Here is a 22,275-nt window from a genome sequence, read left to right as displayed (position 1 = left end):
GCCCCTCCACCCACCCACCCACCCCCCCCACCACCACCACCACCACCACCCCTGCCAAACCTGGAAGCGTCCGGAGCCCCGCACGGAGAAGACGAGGTGGACGACGGGGCACGACGGGAACGCGCCGTTCAGTTTCGTCGGCCAGACGACCCTCTGCTGCGACAGCTCCAGGCTGCGCACGTTGCCGCTCTTCACGACGAAGTGGCGCATGCGGAGACGGAGGCTTCAGCCGGCGGGCGGCGAAACCGGCGAGAGCGGACGGGCAGGCAAACGAGTGAACGGCACACCGCGAGGGGGTTCGCGTCGGCCGAAGGGGTTCGTTCGTGGGGCGTAGCACCCAGCAGCAGCAGCAGCCGATCTGGGCGAGGGCGAGGACGTGGATTGGGGCACGTTCTCAGCGGTGCGGCGCTGCGTGGAGGAAGTCCTGGAAAAAGTTTCCTCCGCGAATCTGGCCGTCGCCCAATGACGCCGGTTGCAATTGCCGGCGAAACGTCGCGGTCGGATTGTAAATGTCGTGGCCTTTGCTCTCCGGCACACGCCCGGTGTGAGACTGTGCTGGTGACGAATTGGCACGTTCTGTTTACATACTCTTTGGTTCTATTGGGTAAAGTCACGTAGGAAAAAAAATAAAATAACAAAAATCACGACGTTTTGGCCACAACACAAGCGGCCTTCATCAGGTGAAGGGACGAGACTGTCTGGAGGACAGTCTCGTCATGATTTTTGTTATTTTATTTTTTATACCTACGTGACTTTACCCAATAGAACCAAAGAGTATGGATCCTAGCAGTCACGAAAGTTTTAAATCTACGTTCTGTTTACGTCACAAACCTTACTAATTGGCTGTGTCGGGTGGTGGTGGTGGTGGTGGTGGTGGGTGTAACAACACGCATTTATAGTTACGCGATCTGGTGATGTTGCCGCGTGCCGTGATGCCGTGCGTGTGACGACGACAATACAGAAGAGGGGCTAAACACGTGGTATGGACACAAACCACGTGATAGGAAGTTCTAGAAGGGTTGCTGTTGATGCTGCTGCACATGACGACGCTGTGTCACGATGCGCTGTGCGATGAAACAGGCGACGCTTTGTGTGTGTGTGTGTGACGCCGACGATCCAGGAAGGGCTACGCACGTGCATTGGGCACATTCTCAGAGGTGACAGCTGGACGAAAGGAAGCTGTGTGCACGCTGAGCTTCTTTCGCACCGCAACACAAGCAATCATCATCAATCATCATCAATCATCATCATGCTTGTGTTGCAGTCGAAACGTCGTGATTTAATTGTATTGTTTTATATTTGTATTATTTTATTGTTTCCCTTCTACGTGGTGGTGACTTTACCGAAAGAACCAAGAATATGTATCCCTGCAGTCACGAAAGCTTTAAATCAAAATTTATTTCGCAACCGTTCGCAGCCAAACCACGCAAATCGTAAGTGCGGGGAAAGGACAAGCAAACTAAACACGACAAACAGTTCGAAATAAAATTTCAAAGTTTTTCAAAATTCTCGAAGGGTTTGGGGGATGCTGGGGAAAGAGGCACTGAGTGAAGTCTGCTGCATGAAGAATCGGAAGGCACCAGGCAGGGAGGAAGAAAGTTGATGGATCCGACAAGATGTAAGGCGGCCGTGATTTCCCACCGCTGGGCAGAGGACTCAAGAGAGGGTTTGAAGTGCGAGGAGCTGACGCGGCTCATCTCCGCGCATGGACAAACTTACACACACGCACACAAAGCCCCGAACTGCACACCACCACCGGTGTGATGTACCAGTAACGAATTGTAAATGTTGTAGTGGGTTTACTCTCCAACACACCACCATAGTGCAGTACTAGTAACGAATTGTAAATGTTGTAGTGGGTTTACTCTCCAACACACCACCGGAGTGCAGTACCAGTAACGAATTGTAAATGTTGTAGTGGGTTTACTCTCCAACACACCACCGGCGTGCAGTACCAGTAACGAATTGTAAATGTTGTAGTGGGTTTACTCTCCAACACACCACCGAAGTGCAGTACCAGTAACTAATTGTAAATGTTGTAGTGGGTTTACTCTCCAACACACCACCCGTGGTGTGATGTACTAGTAACGAATTGTAAATGTTGTAGTGGGTTTACTCTCCAACACACCACCGGTGTGATGTACCAGTAACGAATTGTAAATGTTGTAGTGGGTTTACTCTCCAACACACCACCGGCGTGCAGTACCAGTAACTAATTGTAAATGTTGTAGTGGGTTTACTCTCCAACACACCACCGGTGTGCAGTACCAGTAACGAATTGTAAATGTTGTAGTGGGTTTACTCTCCAACACACCACCATAGTGCAGTACTAGTAACGAATTGTAAATGTTGTAGTGGGTTTACTCTCCAACACACCACCGGAGTGCAGTACCAGTAACGAATTGTAAATGTTGTAGTGGGTTTACTCTCCAACACACCACCGGCGTGCAGTACCAGTAACGAATTGTAAATGTTGTAGTGGGTTTACTCTCCAACACACCACCGAAGTGCAGTACCAGTAACTAATTGTAAATGTTGTAGTGGGTTTACTCTCCAACACACCACCCGTGGTGTGATGTACTAGTAACGAATTGTAAATGTTGTAGTGGGTTTACTCTCCAACACACCACCGGTGTGATGTACCAGTAACGAATTGTAAATGTTGTAGTGGGTTTACTCTCCAACACACCACCGGTGTGCAGTACCAATAACGAATTGTAAATGTTGTAGTGGGTTTACTCTCCAACACACCACCGGTGTGATGTACCAGTAACGAATTGTAAATGTTGTAGTGGGTTTACTCTCCAACACACCACCGGAGTGCAGTACCAGTAACGGATTGTAAATGTTGTAGTGGGTTTACTCTCCAACACACCACCGGCGTGCAGTACCAGTAACGAATTGGCACGCTTTGTTTACATGAATAACCCTACTAATTGGCTGTGTCGGGTGTGGCGGATTTAACGGCACATTTATATTGATGCGATTTAACCTTAAAATCATCATTACGGATAATAATGGTTGCGGACGCCTACTGACTACGTGTTGAACTGGTTTCAGAGTGATATGTAATCGTGTTTTTATTTCTCCTGTCAAGCCACGGACGTGACACGACCTCTCACATCCACGTTGCAAGTATAGCGAATTGACGATCTAAGCCAATGATGTATATAGAGGTCTATTTACACTCACCTAGAGACCTACAGACCTCTACATTCACACAGAGACCCACAGATCGTTGCTATCTACACAACTGCCACCGACCTCCCTGCCCGATAAATAACGTGAAAACGATCATGGCCTCACATCTTGGTCACAAGCAACTCCTCGGTTTGTCTCGGCCCCACCTCCACCACCACCACCACCACCGGCTCCACCACCACCGGCTCCACCACCACCACCACCACCACCACCGCCACTCATCCGGCAACGATCGGCCATCCACGAAGCCGCCGCCGCGGCCGCCGCGGCCGCCGCCGGGGGCGAAAACCTCGCCGCGGGAGCGATCGGCATCGTCGGCCGCTGGCCGATGCCGGCGGGCCGCCGCAGGCCGAGGGCCTCGTCCTCGCGGGCCAGCGCCGCGACGACAGCGCTCACCGTCGCCTCGTCCGCCTGCGACGGGGCGCGCGACGGCTCCCGCATGCGGCGCGCGAACAGCGCGCGCCACTTCTGCCGCAGCAGCAGCAGGTTCGCCGCCTGGCGGGGGGGGAGGGGAGCGGAGCGGAGGGCGTGAACGAGGATCGATCGCCCGGCGTTTTGGAGGCGGCGGCGGCGGCGGCGGCGAGGGTTGTGGGCGGCGACTCCTCTACTTAGGGGACGAGTTATAGGTTCCGGGGGTCTGTTCGTAAGTCGATTTGTCCGTAAGTGCCAACTGTACCCCTGTTGATTCCTAACGGCGTTGTACGGCACTGTGCGCTGAGCACCGGGAATGGCTTTAAAAGTTGTGTAACCTCCCGTCAGATGTGGGTGCCACTGGGCTCTTCGCGTTCTACAGATGCAGAAGCCACCACCGCCGTCTATTGCACAGCAGTTGAGCTCGCGACTCTCGGTCCGAATAGGCAACTGGACATACGAACCGGGTTTGTTCGTAAGTCGAACATTCGTAAGCAGAGGAGTCCCCGTATGTGTGTATGTTGAACTTCTTTCGCACTGTACGTAGCCAACCTTGCTAATTGGAGGTGAAGGGTGAAGGAAAGGGAAAAAACTCAAAACAAAAAGCAGTTTTAAAGAAAGAAGTTGATTGCGGCGCCAATGTTCTAAAACTCCCTGGCCGCAAGAGTCGAGGGAAAGTGGACTGATCTCCATCTGTTTCCATCTGTGCGGGGATAAAGCGTTGCCCCCTCGCGCAAGGCGTGGGTTTTCTTCGGGTGCTCCCGTTTCCTCTCACACGTGAATAATAAACACGACTCATCACCGATTGGCAAAAAAAATATCTTAAAATAAAAACTCAATTACAGGACCCTCCCGAAAAAGAGTCCTACAGCTCCTGGATAAACAAGTAAATTACTATAAGTACATTTGTATTATATTCTTGGTTCTTTCGGTAAAGTCACATAGAAGGGAAACAATAAAATAATAAAAAAATGAAGCAATAAAATTCTCACGACGTTTCAACTGCAACAGAAGCAATCATCATCATGTGTGAAAACCACAGCAATAATTTTTTTGTATTTTCTTGCTGTGGTTTTCACACCTGATGATGATTGCTTGTGTTGCAGTCGAAACGTCGTGAGAATTTTGTTTTATATTTTTATTATTTTATTGGTTGCCTTCTACATGGTGACTTTACTGAAAGAACCAAGAATATGAATCCCTGCAGTGACGAAAGCTTTAAATAAAAATTTACATTTGTAGTGATACGTAGATCCTTGTTTCCCCAGGAAAGCCTCGTCCACTCTTCTGCAAACTAAAACTAAACTTTCTATTTCACCGGGTAAGGCCCACTGAGCTAGAGAGATATTTTTCAGAACCTGGCCACAAATAATATCTCAACAAAGCGGCTTATCACGTGGACACTAATAGCGGCCAAATACTCGGCATGCGTGCTCATTCTAAACGCGGAGGGAAAAACCGGAGATCCCAGGGAAAAATCCACACGACCAAGGGGGGAAACACGCAAACTGCAAACATAGAGCAGGCGTCAGGGTCGGGATTGAACCCACGCGCTCCCTTCATACCAGGCGACGTAGTTAACATCTCGTAACCGTTGGGCCCCACAGAGACACACGCACCTTCACACGGAGACCCACAGACTAGCAACAGAGGTCGGTTGTAATTAAGCCGGGATGAAATTACATACAAACAAAACGCGCACCAGGGTAAATGTGATGGGGTGTGTTTGTACGGCCATCGGTAGCCGGGGCCGAAACCATCAAGTCGCCACAGCTGTGCGCACCGCGGTGTAATCGCAGGCGGTCAAAAAAATCGGGTCGTGAAACCCAGGATCTCAGCCATCTCGGCGAAGCGCTCCACGCAGTCGGCTCTTAAGAACAACGCGACAGCCTCATCCGACTGTTGGCTTCTTGTCGGGTATTTTGCGTGTTCACAGCCTCACTCGTGCTGGGAATTTGCACCGTGAGACAGAGCGACGCACACGTGCACGAGAAAACACGCACGGGCTAATGACATATTCTTAGCTCTTTCGGTAAAGTCACCACGTTGAAGGGAAACAATAAAATAATAAAATATATATAAGACAATAAAAATTCTCACTACGTTTCGACCATAACACAAACGGTCGTCATCAGGTGTGTCGGTTTGCATTAATTTATTTATTTTAACACGGTGTATTTATTTATAAAAACACGTCAGCGCCACGTGCGGCGATTTGGCAGTTTATTTAGAAGGACTAGTCCATCTATGTTCAGGGGGGGTACCTCAGTGTTTAGTCCTTGATGAACCAAGTCTTCAATGATTGCGATGGTGTCAGGTAATCGCAATCATTGAAGACTTGGTTCATCAAGGACTAAACACTGAGGTACCCCCCTTGAACATAGATGGACTAGTCCTTCTAAATAAACTGCCGAATCGCTGCGCGTGGGGCTGACGTGTTTTTATAAATAAATACACCGTTTCAAAACAAATAAATTAATGCAGACCAACACACCTGATGACGACCGTTTGTGTTATGGTCGAAACGTCGTGAGAATTTTTATTGTTTTATATATATTTGATTGTTTCCCTTCAACGTGACTTTACCGAAAGAGCTAAGAATATGAATTACTGCAGTCACGAAAGCTTTAAATCAAAAGGTTAATGACAGTTTCACACGCAGCAGCAGCAGTAGTAGTAATCGTGCTTTCGCGACCAATATTATAGATGAAAGGTTTTTTTATGGGTTAGATCGCGTAAATATAAATGTGTCGTTAACCCAGCACCACCCGACGAGGCCAATTAGGAAGATGTGTCACGTGTCACGTAAACGTGCCAATCAGTTACACCTTTGGGCCACTTTCTGGCAAAATGTCGTCACAGTAGTCAAATTGTGAATGTTGTGGATTCACTCTCCGACACACCGGTGGGATGAAGTCGTACCTAATTTGCACGTATTGTTCGACGTGACAAACCTCACTAAAATTGGCTGTCGGGTGGTGGTGGTGGGTTAACGGCGCATTGATATTGAACACAATCTTACCCCAAACAAAAACCATTATTGTGAGGTTCATGACATCATACTAAACTGTTCAGAAAGCAGAGGGAGGGCTTGGGGCAGGAGCGTTACCACGGTTAAGAAGCGAAGATGAACGGTCAGGAATGATAACGGAGCGGGAGCCAAGGGACGCGGACGTGTCCGAGAGCACGTCCACCGCGCAGACGGAGCGATGAGAGTTTGCGTCCAGCTGCGGAACGGGTTGTTGTTGTTCTTGTTGCACTGCACGATTGAGAGAGGTGGTGGTGGCGGCGGCGGTGGCGGCATGGGGAGGCTTTCATCCAGCAGTGACAAAAGCCAACTCTACACATTCACCATCCAGCAGTGGATACGACCATGGCTGATGACGACGACGACGACAATGGTGGCAGGTGGCGGCGTCACTCACCTCGGGGTCCAACTTGAAGTTGATCCACTCGTCTAGATGCAGAACGGCCGTGTTCACCTCCTCCTCCTCCTCCCCCTCCTCCTCAATCTCGTTGTCGCCGCTATCGGGGGGAATCCCCTCCACTGCACACGCACACGCACAAGTTCACGCAAGACGCGGTCACCGTAGCAGCCGTGACCACTGGCCCGTGACCACTGAGCCGTGACCACCGGCCCGAGACCACCGGCTCATAAACACCGAGCCGTGACCTGCACACGAGCCAAATTCATCGGCATCATCGATGTAAACACTATAAATTTAAAACTCATTTCTTTCGAACTGCTTTTTGTGTTTTAGTTTATTGTCGTTCCTCCGCACCTCCGATTAAGCACGGTTGGCTACGCTAGGTACAGTGCGAAATAAGTTCAACATACCTATACACTACTTTTATTTTAGCCGGTATTAAGGTCCCACTGAGCTGTGTAGCTCTTTTTCAGATGCAACCTGGCCACAAATGATAGCTCAACAGTGGCTTGACATGTGGACATTTACAGCAGCCAAATAAATTTTGATTTAAAGCTTTCGTGACTGCAGGGATTCATATTCTTGGTTCTTTCGGTAAAGTCACGAGGGGGTTCTTTCTGGCTGGTAACATTTCAAAACAACTTGACCCTCGTCTGTAGCAACATCAAACAGGTTAGCCCTGTCACAAAGATTTGTGTCGAGCATTTGGCTGCTAAACATCGGTGATGAATATTCTGAACCAATCCCCCGGACTCCCGTTGGGTCGACTCAGCCTGAAATGAGCGCCTTGTCCCGCGTGCAAACATCCTTGGGGTGCGGTGGTGGCCCACACCTCCCCTATCTTGAGCCACGTCAACCACAATCGACGATCGCTGAGAGCACTCTCCACAACAGTTTCTCTTAGAATTTTTGACTTGAAACTTTCGTGACTCGCAGAGATTCATATTCTTGGTTCTTTCGGTAAAGTAACGTAAAAAAAAAATGTTGATTAAAAAGTTTCTACATCACTATACCTCCTTTGCCAGTACCAAAATGTAATAATAGGGTTTTTCCCCTTTTTTCTGGCAAAAAAGGTTTCAGTTTTGCTGCCAGAAAACAGGGTAAAAACCCTATTATAATATTTTGGTACTGACAAAGGAGGTCTAATGATGTAGATGCTCACCCCGAGCCCTCATTAATTTGATAGTGCATTGTCTTTGAGCTGAACGCCTTGTGGCGTCATCTGGTCGAGCACCAATTGGGTCGAGGCTCAAAAGAAAGCCGTCCCTTGGTGTGGACCAATCAGTTTCAAGGACAATGCATCATATTATCATAGTAGTTTTTTTGTTTGCATTTCGACTGCAGGTATTGCGGTTAATGCAGTAACATGCATCCTTGTAAAAAGGTTTCAGTTTTTTTGCCAGAAAAAAAGGGGAAAAACCCTACTATTAAAAAGTTTCTGTAGAACACAGGAGATGTTTGTCTTAGGTGGTATTAACGAGGAGCGGCAGTGTAGCGGTCAGCAGGCTGCACTGCAAAACCCGGCGACCCGAGTTCGATTCTGGCTCACGGCCACCGGTGACGATTATCTGAACCGCTCCTGGGCCTCCCCTATGTCGACCCTAGGTCGACTCAGCCTCAAAGGAGCACCAGGCGCAGTGTGCAAACATCACCACTGGGGACAGAAAGGTGGCCTCACGTGGCGCTGGCCACCCACCCTGGCGGCCTTCATCGCCACTTGCTAACAACACTTGCCCCAAAGGTATCTTGAGGCTATACGGGGTATATCTGCCTTAGTCTGGCGGTGCAAAGTGTTTACGGTGAAGGTGGAGCGGCGGTGGCTGTTGTTGGCAGTGGCGATCGGTGGCGGTGTCTATCGATGGTGGTGGCATTTGGCGGCCGGCATCGTTGGTAGCGGCGGCGGCGGCGGCCGCAGAAGCGCCGGCCGCGTCGTCGGCGTCGTCGCCGTCGCCGTCGCCGGCGGCACCGGCCGCGGCGTTCGCGCCGTGCGTCGGTGACGGTCCCCGGAGGGCGGAGGCGGCGAGGCGAGGGGGGGCCCCGGCGAACAGAGCCACCGCCACGGGGCTCACGGCCGTGACGCAGCGAGCGATTGGCAGGCGGTGCACTCGCGTCATCTCGCCGAACACGAGCCAGTCGGTGGGAAGCGCCGCCACCCCCTGTGGAACGCCCTCCTGCTGCGAGGGGGGGAGGACCGCGCACGATAAGGGAGACACGGGGAGGTGAGAGCGGGCATGGGGGGTGGGAAAGCAGAGACGGCCGATGTTCAAGACGTCGTGTGTTCGCGAACGGCGACGTCTCATCGGTTACTCCAATACCGTCTCATCCGCCTGTTGACCTTTGTGAAGCAGCATCCCTTGCAACAACTTCAAACGATGCTTCCAATTGGCTCTCGTCAACTTTGCGTGCCATTTGACTGAATGATGATACCCCCGCTTACGGCGACTGTTTCAGTTTCATTTTGATTTAAAGCTTTCGCGACTGCGGCGATTCATATTCTTGGTTCTTTTGGTAAAATCACCACCGCGTAGAAGGGAAACGATAAAATAATAAAAATGTAAAACAATAAAATTCTCACGACGTTTCGACTGCAACACAAGCAATCATCACAGACACACGCACGCACGCACACGCACACACACGCGCACATACGGACACGTGCACGCACGGTGGTACCTTATTGAAGACGCACTGGTCGAGCACGCAGGAGGAAGGGTGGAGGTGCACCTTACGCTCCAGCCTCGTGGTGAGCGTTTGAGTGGTGCGATCCACGTGGATCACGTTGGGGTAGAGCCCCGCCACCAGCGCCGCCTTCACCGCCGGCCACTTCTCCGAGTTCGTGTTGAGGTCGCGGATGTCGCCCACGCCTCTCGGCCGCACGAAACCTGGCGCGCGATTATTATTATTGTTGTTGTTGTTAGTGGTGTGACTGTCAGTGACGCTGGTTTACACAGGAAAGATAACCGTGTTTTAAAACGTAACTGTAAAATAATTTACATTTTACCAGTTGAGGCCCCACTGAACCACGTAGCTATTTTTCAGAGGCAACCTGGACACAAATGATAGCGCAACAGTGGCTTATCATCACGCGGAGATTTAAAGCAGTAGCAAAAATACTCTAAACGTGTGCCATTTCATGGGACATCGTTTGGCAGTACCAAAATATGAGAAGAGGTTTTTTTTAATCATGTCACTGCATTAACCACAATGCTTGTGGTCAGAATGCAAACATTGGTGTGGACCAATCGGTTTCTAGGACAATGCATATATTCTTCGACCACATCAATTCCATACACCCAGCCATCAGATTTACCATGGAGGTCGAAAAAGATGGCAAGCGACCTTTTTTGGATGTCTTAATTAAAAGGAGACATGATGGTTCAATGAGCCACTCTGTCTACAGGAAAGCTACCCATACAGATGCTTACTAGAAACCGGATTCCCACCACCATCCACACAGAAGAATTCTCTCATCAAGACTCTGTACCATAGAGCCCAATGCATATCCGACCAGGAACACATTACCAGTGAACTCAAGCACGTACACCAGGCTCTCAGGGCTAATTGGTTACTCCGACTACACAATCCGCAAAGCCATTACTCCAGTCATGAAGAAGGATCCTCTTGTGGAGCCACTCAAAACCATCACCTAACCCTACATTGCAGGGGTCACTAAAAAGATCTCCAAAATCCTGAATAAACACAAGATCCAGGTCCGATTCAACACAGTACATAAAATCCGTGATTTAGTTCCATCTGTAAAAGATGCTGTTCCAGACATACAGTACCCGGGCGTTTACAAACTAAAGTGCCTCTGTGGTAGTAGCTACATTGGAGAAACCAAACGACATATCTCGGACCGCATCCGCGAACATAAAGCAGACTTGAAACACGGTAGGACGAACTCCTCTGCCGTGGCAGATCACTGTTATAATTCAGTGGGCTCACATGACATTGACTTCTCCAAGACGGAGGTTCTTTGCAAACCAACCGGCTACCATGAGAGATTCGTTCATGAGGCCATTCACATATACAAGCACAGAGACAATTTCAACCGAGAAGATGGATTCTGGCTTAGTAACCATTGGAAAGATGTTTTAAATCATTTCTGTTCTTAATTAATTGTATTTTACGATGACCTTCAGACCGCAGCTCTTTCGCCAGCATTGACTCTTAATACCTCTCACACCACGGTTAATGGTATGGTTTACAACATGGAGTATAATAGCGCCTCGCAGCTGTCTCTCTCCCCCTCCTCTGTTCCGACCATGGATGAACTCGTCCGTCTGAACGGGGCCGGTAGCTATCCGTGTTGCTAAAGTTGAGGGTAGGAATCCACCCATTTTTTCGCCATATAGCATTGTGATATATAACGACTTATTGTTGGTAGCTTAGCTGATTGGAGAATATAGAGTTTATTGATAACATTAAGGTAATTTATATTTTAGTTTTTTATTGGTTCACTATATAGTACTGTGAATAGCTCAGATGTGTCTCTCTCCCCCTCCTCTGTTCCGACCATGGATGAACTCGTCCGTCTGAACGGGGCCGGTAGCTATCCGTGTTGCTAAAGTTGAGGGTAAGAATCCACCCATTTTTTCGCCATATGGCATTGTGATATATAACGACTTATTGTTGGTAGCTTAGCTGATTGGAGAATATAGAGTTTATTGATAACATTAAGGTAATTTATATTTTAGTTTTTTATTGGTTCACTATATAGTACTGTGAATAGCTCAGATGTGTAGGCCTTGACTTCAACATAGTCATTTCTGTGACCAGTCACTAGCTAATCACTCAGTTATTTCAATGCTAAATTCGCCTAGTTATTTCAATGCTAAATTCTCCTGTTTGATTTGTACTAAGTGCCTCGGTGAATGTGTATGCTCTGACTTTAACGTAGCTATTTCTGTGACCAGTTACAAGCTAATCACTCAGCTATTTCAATGCTAAATTCTATGCTAATTCCTTTGTCAAGGGGTGCCTCTGCGGATGTGTATGCTTTAACTTAGCTATTTCAATGCTAAATTCTATGCTAATTCCTTTGTCAAGGGGTGCCTCTGCGGATGTGTATGATTTAACTTTTAACATAGCTATTTCTGTGACCAGTCACAAGCTAATCACTCAGCCTTTTCAATGCTAAATTATATGCTAATTCCTTTGTCAAGACGCTTTGTTTCCTCTCACACAGCTTAAAGGTCGTGATCTGAACGTGGCTCTTTCACTCCAGCGCTGTCCTACCAGACAGTCTCGTCCGTTCACCTGATGAAGGCCGCTTGTGTTGTGGCCGAAACGTCGTGAGAATATTATTGTGTTATTTTATTTTATCAATTTATTATTTTATTCTCATTCTACGTGACTTTACCGAAAGAACCAAAGAAGATGAATCATTGCAGTCACGAAAGCTTTAAATCGAAATTTAATGCATATATTATCAGAGTGTGTTTTTTGTTTGCATTTTGACTGCAGGTATTGTGGTCAACGCAAACATGACTCCTTGTCATAAAAAGGTGTCAGTTTTGTTGCCAGATAAAAGGGTAAAAAAACAATGATCAACCATAAGACAATTTAGATTAAAGTTATCAGGCCAACTCCGCACTTTCGCGAGAAACATGGCTTCACCAATGATCTTAACACCTGTTGTTGTTGCCAGAAAAAATGGGAAAACAAATTCTGACACGTGTGACATTGATTCTCAAGGTGGAGGGAGGACCCGGAGAAAAATCCACGTGACCACGGAGAGAGAGACACGCAAACTCCAAATATACAGCAGCAGGCGTCAGGGTCGGGATCGAACCCACGACCTCCTGTGTACCAAGCGAGGTCGTTAACATTTTCCCACCATGGCACAGAAGGGTCCTGCATAGTTTTTGTGGTAGAGGTGCGATGATGTTGCCGCTCCGTGTGTGTGATCCCAATTGAGTAATTTATAGATAATTGTTTTACAGCATTGGGATGTTTGACCAATACCAGTTACATTTTATGCTAATATTTATTTACATACTATCAATGGCAGAGCCAGGCTCTTCAGGAAGGTGGGGGCAACCCCTCCAGCAATTAAAAATTGTCCCTTGCTCTTTATTCGACGCGTGTGCGGTGATCGAGGGGTGAATTTGAACCCCGTTTTGTGATCAGCATCGCGCTCGCTGAAGGTGTTGATGCCTTCAGCGAAGTCGTGTCCTGCATATACGCAACCGCGCACAATTCTGTGAGTCGCTTATAACCGCTTTGCCGTTACTTATTGCCAATTGTGGACTCAGACTATTGTCCTATCATCTCATAGAGTCCCTGGCACGTAGTAATAATATGGGTGTTGCAAAATGCCGATTTATTACCAATAAACCCCAATGATCCGATCGAAATTAAGGGATTTCGATCGGATCATTGGCTGGGCACGTGCCACCCCCCCCCCCCCCCCCCCCCACTGGCTCCGCCAGTGCTTACTATGGGATGAAATCAGAGAAACCAGAGGAAACTGTACAAACATATAAACTGCACACAGAAAGTCGCCAAAATCAGAAATCGAACCCAGACCCTGTTTGCTGTGATGCACAAGTGTTGACACTGTAGTGTGTGGCTGCCAACCTGCCGGGAGAGTTAGTGCAGAATTCTCAACAATAAGAAGAGACAGACCACAAATATATTCCGAGGTTTTTTTCCCCTTAAATCAATCCTCAATATCATTCCCATCGTGCCAAAAGCATCGTGACGTGAGATGCGTCATCCTTTCAGAGGTCTCTCAACCATCCGTGATGGAGAGCGACCAACGGAGGCGGATATCGTAGAGCTACTACAGAGCTCCCGTTCAAGTGACCTCCAGTTGACACGTCGCTCTGTTGTATGAGACTAATATTAGTTGCATGACGGTCAAACTGAAAAATGTTAAATTATCAGAGCTGGAATCTTAGCAAAATTATGTGCAGAAGCAAATTTAATAGGATTTCTTTTGTGTGCGGTCATTTGGTGACCTGGCCGAGACCGTAAACTTGCTACACTTAAGAAGCCGGTTTAATCATAACTCAGTGTCTGTGAGGCTAGGGATCTCTTTGTAATGTCTATGGGTCTCTGTAAATCTATGGGTCTCGATGCGAGTCATGAGTAGCTGGGATGAGACCTTCAGCTACCTTACACTTGAGCACCCGGCATTGTTACAACTCAGTCCCTGTGACACTATGGATCTCAATATAATGTCTGCAGAGTCTCCGTACATTTATGGGTCTCTATGTGAGTCTATTGGTCTCTGTGTGAGTCTGTGGGTCTCTGTGTGAGTCTATGGGTCACTATGTGAGTCTATGTGTCTCTATGTGAGTCTATGGGTCTCTATGTGAGTCTATGGGTCTCTATCTGAGTCTATGGGTCTCTATGTGAGTCTATGGGTCTCTATGTGAGTCTATGGGTCTCTATGTGAGTATTTGAGTCTCTATGTGAGTCTATGGGTCTTTATGTGAGTCTATGGGTCTCTATGTGAGTCTATGGGTCTCTATCTGAGTCTATGGGTCTCTATGTGAGTCTATGTGTCTCTATGTGAGTCTATGGGTCTCTATGTGAGTAAATGGGTCTCTATCTGAGTCTATGGGTCTCTATGTGAGTCTATGGGTCTCTATGTGAGTCTATGGGTCTCTATGTGAGTATTTGAGTCTCTATGTGAGTCTATGGGTCTTTATGTGAGTCTATGGGTCTCTATGTGAGTCTATGGGTCTCTATCTGAGTCTATGGGTCTCTATGTGAATCTATGGGTCCCTATGTGAGTCTATGGGTCCCCATGTGAGTCTATGGGTCTCTATGTGAGCATTTGAGTCTCTATGTGAGTCTATGGGTCTTTATGTGAGTCTATGGGTCCCTATGTGAGTCTATGGTTCTCTATGTGAGTCTATGGGTCTCTATGTGAGTATTTGAGTCTCTATGTGAGTCTATGGGTCACTATGTGAGTCTATGTGTCTCTATGTGAGTCTATGGGTCTCTATGTGAGTCTATGGGTCTCTATGTGAGTCTATGGGTCTCTATGTGAGTCTATGGGTCCCTATGTCAGTCTATGGGTCTCTATGTGAGTCTATGGGTCCCTGTGTGAGTCTATGGGTCTCTATGTGAGTCTATGGGTCCCTGTGTGAGTTTATGGGTCTCTATGTGAGTCTATGGGTCCCTGTGTGAGTTTATGGGTACCTATGTGAGTCTATGTGAGTCTATGGGTCTCTATGTGAGTCTATGGGTCTCTATGTGAGTCTATGGGTCTCTTTGTGAGTCTATGGGTCTCTATGTGAGACTATGGGTCTCTATGCGAGTATTTGAGTCTCTATGTGAGTCTATGGATCTCTATGTGAGACTATGGGTCTCTATGTGAGTCTATGTGTCTCCATGTGAGTCTATGGGTCTCTATGTGAGTCTATGGGTCTCTATGTGAGTCTATGGGTCTCTATGTGAGTCTATGGGTCTCTATGTGAGTCTATGGGTCTCTATGTGAGTCTATGGGTCTCTATGTGAGTCTATCGGTCTCTATGTGAGTCTATGGGTCTCTATGTGAGTATTTGAGTCTCTATGTGAGTCTATGGGTCTTTATGTGAGTCTATGTGTCTCTGTGTGAGTCTATGGGTCCCTATGTGAGACTATGGGTCTCTATGTGAGTCTATGGGTCTCTATGTGAGTATTTGAGTCTCTATGTGAGTCTATGGGTCACTGTGAGTCTATGTGTCTCTATGTGAGTCTATGGGTCTCTATGTGAGTCTATGGGTCTCAATGTGAGTCTATGGGTCTCTATGTGAGTCTATGGGTCTCTACGCTAGTCATTAGTAGCCCAGTTTCATCGCAGACGGGAAGCCGAAACCTGGTACCCCAGGATTACAGCGGCCGCCGGCTGGGCGCCCGCTGAAACTTTCCCGGCCGACCCGGCCGCTCGCCCTACCGGACGCGCGCAGATGACCCAACAGCCGCGTCCTCATGCCGACGATCATCTCCATGGTGCCCCGGCTCAGGAAGCTTCGCTCGCAGAAGGAGCGCTCCGAGCCTCCGGCGCACGCCTTCTGCCACGCCTGGCAGGACGGAGACGCAGACAGCGCAATGGAAATAAACTTTTCAAAGAGGCGGCGGTGACGTGGCCCGGCAGGAGATGCAGCAGAGGTTCACGGTTCGAATCTGGCGGGCCGGCCCTGGTTTTTTTGGTTGCGGGATGTTAACTACCTCGCCTGGTATACGGGATGTCGTGAGTTTTATCCTGACCCCCGACGCCCGCTGCACACGTGGAGTTTGCATATTCTCCCCGTGGTCACGTGGATGTTTCTCCGTTTTTTTTCCCTCTCCGCATTCAGAAACGTGCGTTTCAGAAGTATTTGGCTGCGTTAAATTTCCACGCGATAAGCCACTTCATTGGGCTATCGTCTGTCGGCCAGGTCGCTTCTGAAAAAGAGCCACGTAGCTCGGTGGCCCTCGCTTGATAAAATAATAAAAAAAATTGACTGCCTTAGAGTGTTCTTCTTTGGTTCTTTCGGTAAAGTCACGTAGAATGAGAATAAAACAATACATTGATAAAAAAATAACAGGTCCCTGCAGGGTGGGCTGGTAGGACAAGTCTCTGCGCTGTCTATTGCTGATTTTACACCCAACAGCACGAGATTTCACTTCGTTAAAGTATTGAAAGGGGAGGGACGAACGGACGGACGGACGGACACATTAATCTATTGCAGGCTGGTACACTCAGTTTACAACTTCGTTCTTACCAGTATAACACAATAATATTCTCACGACGTTTCGGCCATAACACAAGTGGCCGAAACGTCGTGATAATTTTATTGTTATTTTATTTTATCAATTTATTATTTTATTCTCATTCTACGTGGTGACTTTACCGAAATAACCAAAGAAGATGAATCCTTGCAGTCACGAAAGCTTTAAATAGAAATGCCTTAGAGTGGACGTTACAGATCCTTAAATGCGTCACGCTCCAAAATGTGCCATTTTCAAAATATTACACCGCCACTTGGATCGCACTTTCAGGAGCAAAAAAATCGATGCCCGCTGTAGACGGACGAATGCCCGCGTGCAGGCCCAGGTGCTAAGCCACCTCGTGGTGCCACACAGGGGGTGCCCCTTCGTAGCGCGTCCAGGGTGAGGTGTGATGATGCGTGTCGCCTATCGGTTTCAGTTTCATTTATTTGGTGCAGGCAGGGGAGCCCTGTGAGCCATTCGGCTCTTGAATCGTGGTGCAACGGCAACAAAGCAAAAAAAACGCGAACAAGAAAACATCTTAAAGTGACTACGTGACTCTGTGTGACTTTGTGCAAAACAGAAAATCCAGGAAAAAAACAGCAAAATATTCCAGAAAAAGCACTGTAAACCACCAACGCTGTGTGCAAAAATCCCAGTGGGATGCAAGTCAAACAACAACAACAACAACCACAAGACAACTTAGATTAAGGCCATCAGTCGAACTCCGTACTACAACAAACAAACATGGCCCAAACCAAAAAACGCAGTGGGCTTCGACGACAAATTATATCCAGAAAAATGTATATTTTTTTTGGGTTAGATCACGCAAATATAAATGTGTCGTTAAACCCGCCACCGCCCGACACGGCCAATAAGTAAGGTTTGTTTGTGCTTGAATTTTAAATGTGGTGGGTTTACTCTCCCAACACACCGGTGTGCTGAAGACGAAACTCATTCTGTTGATGTGACAAACCTCACTAATTGGCTGCGTCGGGTGGTGGCGATTTAACGACACAACATTTATATTTACTGCGATATAACCGACAACAAAAAACCTTTATTATGGATGTCGCTTATCACGTGGAAAGTGCTCTCCGAAATGCCACAGTGTGACGGAGTGGCGCTCGATGAAATGCAAATCACTATTATTGTTGTTACTACCAGTCTCACAGACCGACCGACCTGCCAAACATACCCCTCCCTCCCTCCCTCCCGCCCACGCGACAACTGCAACCTGCGTCAGTCACCCCACCTGGAATGCCCGGAGCAGGGCCATGTGATCGCTGAACGTGAAGGCGGCGAGATTCTTGCGCGAGAAGGCGGCGGCGCGTCTGTGCGCCGGCTGGCCGGGCGGCGCGAAGGGGTCGCGGCAGGCGAGCGAGCAGGCGATGGTGAGCACCGGGTCGAGGCACTTGAGCACGACGCCGTGCAGCACCATCTTGCTCAGGTGAGGCTCCGCGGGCAGGTCCAGCAGGCGATGACCCAGCTCCGTCAGGTCCTCCCGGTCGTCCATCGCGTCGATCGCCTGCGAGCACGAACACGCTCGCGCGTTCCTGGGTTGATGCCTTCGCGTCGTCGTCAGCCACGGCGCTTTGGGGGTCTGGCCCCCGTGACGCTTCACGCGGCCTTAGAGAGCACGCGGGCCCGGCGCGAGCGCCGCGGTGATGTCGCCGCCGCTCGGCGGCGAACGGCGGTCATCGTCGAGTTTTGATTCCCGCTCGAGGCCAACGCCGCCGACGATTATCTGAACCGATCCTAAAATGGCCTGCCTTTAATGAGTACCACCAGGTGCGGTGTGTGTAAACATTACCACTCGGGGAGACAGAGATGATGGCCGGCTGCGGTGCTGGCAACCCACCCACCCCCGGTGCGTGCGGCGCCGGCCTTCGTGCACGCTCGCTACCGGCACCTTGCCCCCGAAACGTCTGACAAGGCTACGTGGGGGATATTTGTCTCTGTGCCGTGAGCTCGCTTTGCGTTACGAACCCAGCGACCCGGGGTTTTTGTTTTTCTCCGTCGTACGTATATTGTTGCGACTCAATTGGTTTTTGGGTCAGGCCGCGTGAATTTCCACGCACACACACACACACACGCACGCACACACACGCACGCACACACGCACACACACAGACACACAGACACACACACACAGACACAAACACACACACACACACAAACACACACGCACACACACACACACACGCACACACACGCACACGCACACACACGCACGCACACACGCACACACACAGACACACAGACACACACACACAGACACAAACACACACGCACACACACACACACATACACACACACACACGCGCACACACGCGCACGCACACGCACGCACACCACCGCACCGCACCTTGAGGATCTGCAGGGCGTTGCGGACGATGAGATTGGGCGGGGGATCCGGAGCCTTGGCCAGGAACTCGGCGACCGGCATGCAGGCCGGCGCCAGCAACCTGGTGTGCAGGCACAGCTCCTGCAGCAGCAGTGGCAGCGGCAGAGGTGGTGCAGGTGATCCCCCCCCCACAAAATAAATATCACCGTGATGGCACCCCCCCTCCCGTTGATCCTCTTTTTCTATTCTTTAAAAGCGTTGTAATAATAATAACAACAACAACAGTATCCTATGACGCTACACATTAGTTATTTATGAGGACCGAATCGCTTATTACAGCCACTACCAAGAAAATGAAAACCCGATTACCAAGAAAAAAAATCTCAAATGAATAAACGAATTAATGATTCTCGATTTGAGGCTTTCGTGACTGCAGGAATCCACAGTGTTTGGTTCTTTTGGTAAAACATCACGATGTTTCGATCGCAACACAGCAAGCGAAAAAAAACAATCCAGCAGTGGAACAGCTGAACCAGCGAGAGAGCTGTCACAGCAACAAGAGGCCAGGACCCTGGACCAGCCTTCCAGCCCTTTTGAGGGCTAAGGCTCGCCATACCCGGCGGTCAGGACCCACCGGGGCCAGCGGTGGGTCAGATAGCCTCCCCTAGGTCCAAGCCGGAGGACTCTAGGCTAGGATAGCGGTAGACGTGTGAGTCCCGCCAAGTCCGGAGGCTGTACCTCCTTAGGTATCAAGGAGGTTAGCGGTAGACGTGCAAGTCCCGCCAAGCTAGGAGGTTAGCGGTAGACGTGCGAGTCCCGCCAAGCTAGGAGGCTGTACCTCCCTAGGGTATCGGGTGAGGGGACAGAATATCCCTCTGTGTGTGTTAAGGATTGTGTAAGGAACAGTTACAATAAACAGAGTGTGCCTCCTGAGAAGTTTACTCGTCTTTACAACACTACATATTTGCGGTCTACACTACGGAGCCGCCGTTGACCCTGGCTATTGACCGAGCAACGCAACAGGTTCCTACCAGCTCCCTCCGCAGGAGAATGTTTTATATTCTGGAAAAATCTATTCCGGCAAAATTGCCCGATGATGCGGGGACGTAATTGCCGGCAAAACGTTGTACTGCTGAAATCGTAATTGTTGCGGATTCACTCTCCAACACTGCCGGTGGTGCCGAAGTAGTAAACTGATTGGCGCGTTTTGTTGACGTGACAAAACCTTGCTGGCTGGAGGGGTTGTACGACAACGCGTCGCTGTTGTGCTCACGTGTCGACCTGAACCATTCATGATGGATCATCACCCACCGTACACAACGCAAGCCGTTTCCTACACTCACGTCACACGCGTCACAAGACGTGGCGCATTCCGGGGCACTCTTGGTCAGGGGCTATGATGCTGCTGATGACGATGATGAAGTTGGCGACGATGAAGTTGGCGATGATGATAAATTTTGGCGATGATGAAGATGGCGATGATTATAAATATTGGCGATGATGAAGATGGCGATGATGATAAATATTGGCGATTATGAAGATGGTGATGATGATAAATATTGGCGATGATGAAGATGGCGATGATGATAATAAATATTGGCGATGATGAAGATGGCGATGATGATAAATATTGGCGATGATGATAAATTTTGGCGATGATGATAAATATTGGCGATGATGAAGATGGCGATGATAAATATTGGCGATGATGAAGATGGCGATGATAAATATTGGCGATGATGAAGATGGCGATGATGATAAATATTGGCGATGATGAAGATGGCGATGATGATAATAAATATTGACGATGATGAATATTGACGATGATGAACGTCTATCCCTGGGATACTGAAGAGAGGCACAGTGAGCCAGAGCGTCACACCGCTGACGGTGTCCACCGGCCGTGGCTTCGTGAGGATCGTCGAAAAATCTCTTCAGAACGGGGGCCAACGTCAGCCTGAAGGCCCTCGACGGCACGCGACGGCGCCCCCCTCACCCCCCCTCCCCGGGGGTGTTCGCTGTGAGCGCTGCGAGCGCTTCGTATTCATCAGTTGCGCCGGGCGAGTATTTGTTGGTGGTCTGCGACTCGCCGCGCCGTCTGGAACGCGCTCTTACCCTCGCGCGCCTTCTGGCTGCCCGTTGGCCCGCGTCGTCCGTACCTGCAGCGGCTCTCGAAGCAGCTCGGGGGCCTGGAACTCCGGCATGTTCCGGAAGCGCACCTTGCTGAACAGGTGGAAGCAGATGCCGGGGCGACACCTCCCAGCCCTGCCCCGACACAAAAAACGCAAAGAAGACGAGAGAGAGAGAGAGAATTCCCCCCGCGTGTGTGTTTATATCCCAGGCACTCGTTGTCGTTTCTTCCACAAATCGCGCCGTGGACGCGTCCCACGGGACCGGTGCCTCCGTCTCTGTCGACGCCGCCGTGTCCCACCGCTCGCGAGCGCAGCAGGTCACGCCAACACGAAGATTCCCCAACTGAGTCGCAAAGCACGGCGACGAAAAACCCCAGGTCGCTCGGTTCGTGGCGTGTCGTGTCCTCGTGACAGAAATGTAAACATCCTGCCCCCCCCCCCCCGTACGGCCTTTAACAGACCGCGGGAACAAGCGCCGCTAGCGGGGCACCTACGAAGGGCCCGGCATTGCGGCTCAGGGGGAGGCGGGTGGCCGACGCCACGCCCGGCGCAGGAACGGTTTAGATGACCGTCGCCGCGGTTGACCGCGAGCGGGAATCGAACCAGGGTGGCCGGGTTCGTAGCGCAGCGTAGTGCTAAACCCCGACACTACGACGCATTCACTCACTCACTCACCCACTCACCTCACTAACAACGCTCACCCACTTTGCTTCTCCCCTTGCACTTTTTCGCTACAGAATTCACACTCCCATCATCTCTTTTGCCCCGACGCGCTTACAGCCGGGGAACTATGCAAACGGTCGTGTTGGGAGCTACCGACAGCCCACTCGGTGACGAGTCACCTTGTACCAGATGAGATGACGTCGAGAGACGATGCATTTATGTACGTGTGTATAGTTGACATTCTCTCGCTAATCGGAGGTGCCAACAGTGTTGATGCACGCCCGTGAAAACCCATACCTGCCGCTCCTCTGGAGGCTGCTGGCCTGGGAAATCCAGACCGTCTTGAGCATGGTGGCCGAGGCGAGCGCGTCGTACGATTTCTGCAGGGCAGGACGGACGCACG

General features: G+C 49.6%; 1 protein-coding gene across 1 annotated transcript in view; it reads right to left on the bottom strand.

Annotated features, from left to right (window-relative positions):
* Positions 1 to 1,378: 1,378 nt before the first annotated feature.
* Positions 1,379 to 22,275, bottom strand: part of LOC142905354 (3'-5' RNA helicase YTHDC2-like) — a 181,610-nt gene continuing 160,713 nt past the window's right edge. Inside the window, exons 16-24 of the mRNA XM_076062953.1 lie at positions 22,170 to 22,252; positions 21,237 to 21,342; positions 19,099 to 19,218; positions 17,986 to 18,258; positions 15,934 to 16,060; positions 9,714 to 9,922; positions 8,839 to 9,214; positions 7,038 to 7,159; positions 1,379 to 3,696 (exon numbers count right to left, since the gene is read on the bottom strand). Of these exons, the coding sequence (XP_075919068.1) occupies positions 3,295 to 3,696; positions 7,038 to 7,159; positions 8,839 to 9,214; positions 9,714 to 9,922; positions 15,934 to 16,060; positions 17,986 to 18,258; positions 19,099 to 19,218; positions 21,237 to 21,342; positions 22,170 to 22,252 (1,818 nt within the window). The 3' untranslated portion in view covers positions 1,379 to 3,294. The remainder of the gene's footprint in view (positions 3,697 to 7,037; positions 7,160 to 8,838; positions 9,215 to 9,713; positions 9,923 to 15,933; positions 16,061 to 17,985; positions 18,259 to 19,098; positions 19,219 to 21,236; positions 21,343 to 22,169; positions 22,253 to 22,275) is intronic.

This window comes from Petromyzon marinus, unplaced genomic scaffold, assembly GCF_048934315.1.
Source record: "Petromyzon marinus isolate PM22_M1 ecotype Great Lakes invasive population unplaced genomic scaffold, UKy_Petmar_22M1.pri1.0 PM_G_Scaffold_82, whole genome shotgun sequence".
Lineage (NCBI taxonomy): Eukaryota > Metazoa > Chordata > Hyperoartia > Petromyzontiformes > Petromyzontidae > Petromyzon > Petromyzon marinus.
The sequence above is the reverse complement of the archived record's forward strand: the minus strand, read 5'-3'. Positions and strand labels throughout refer to the sequence as shown.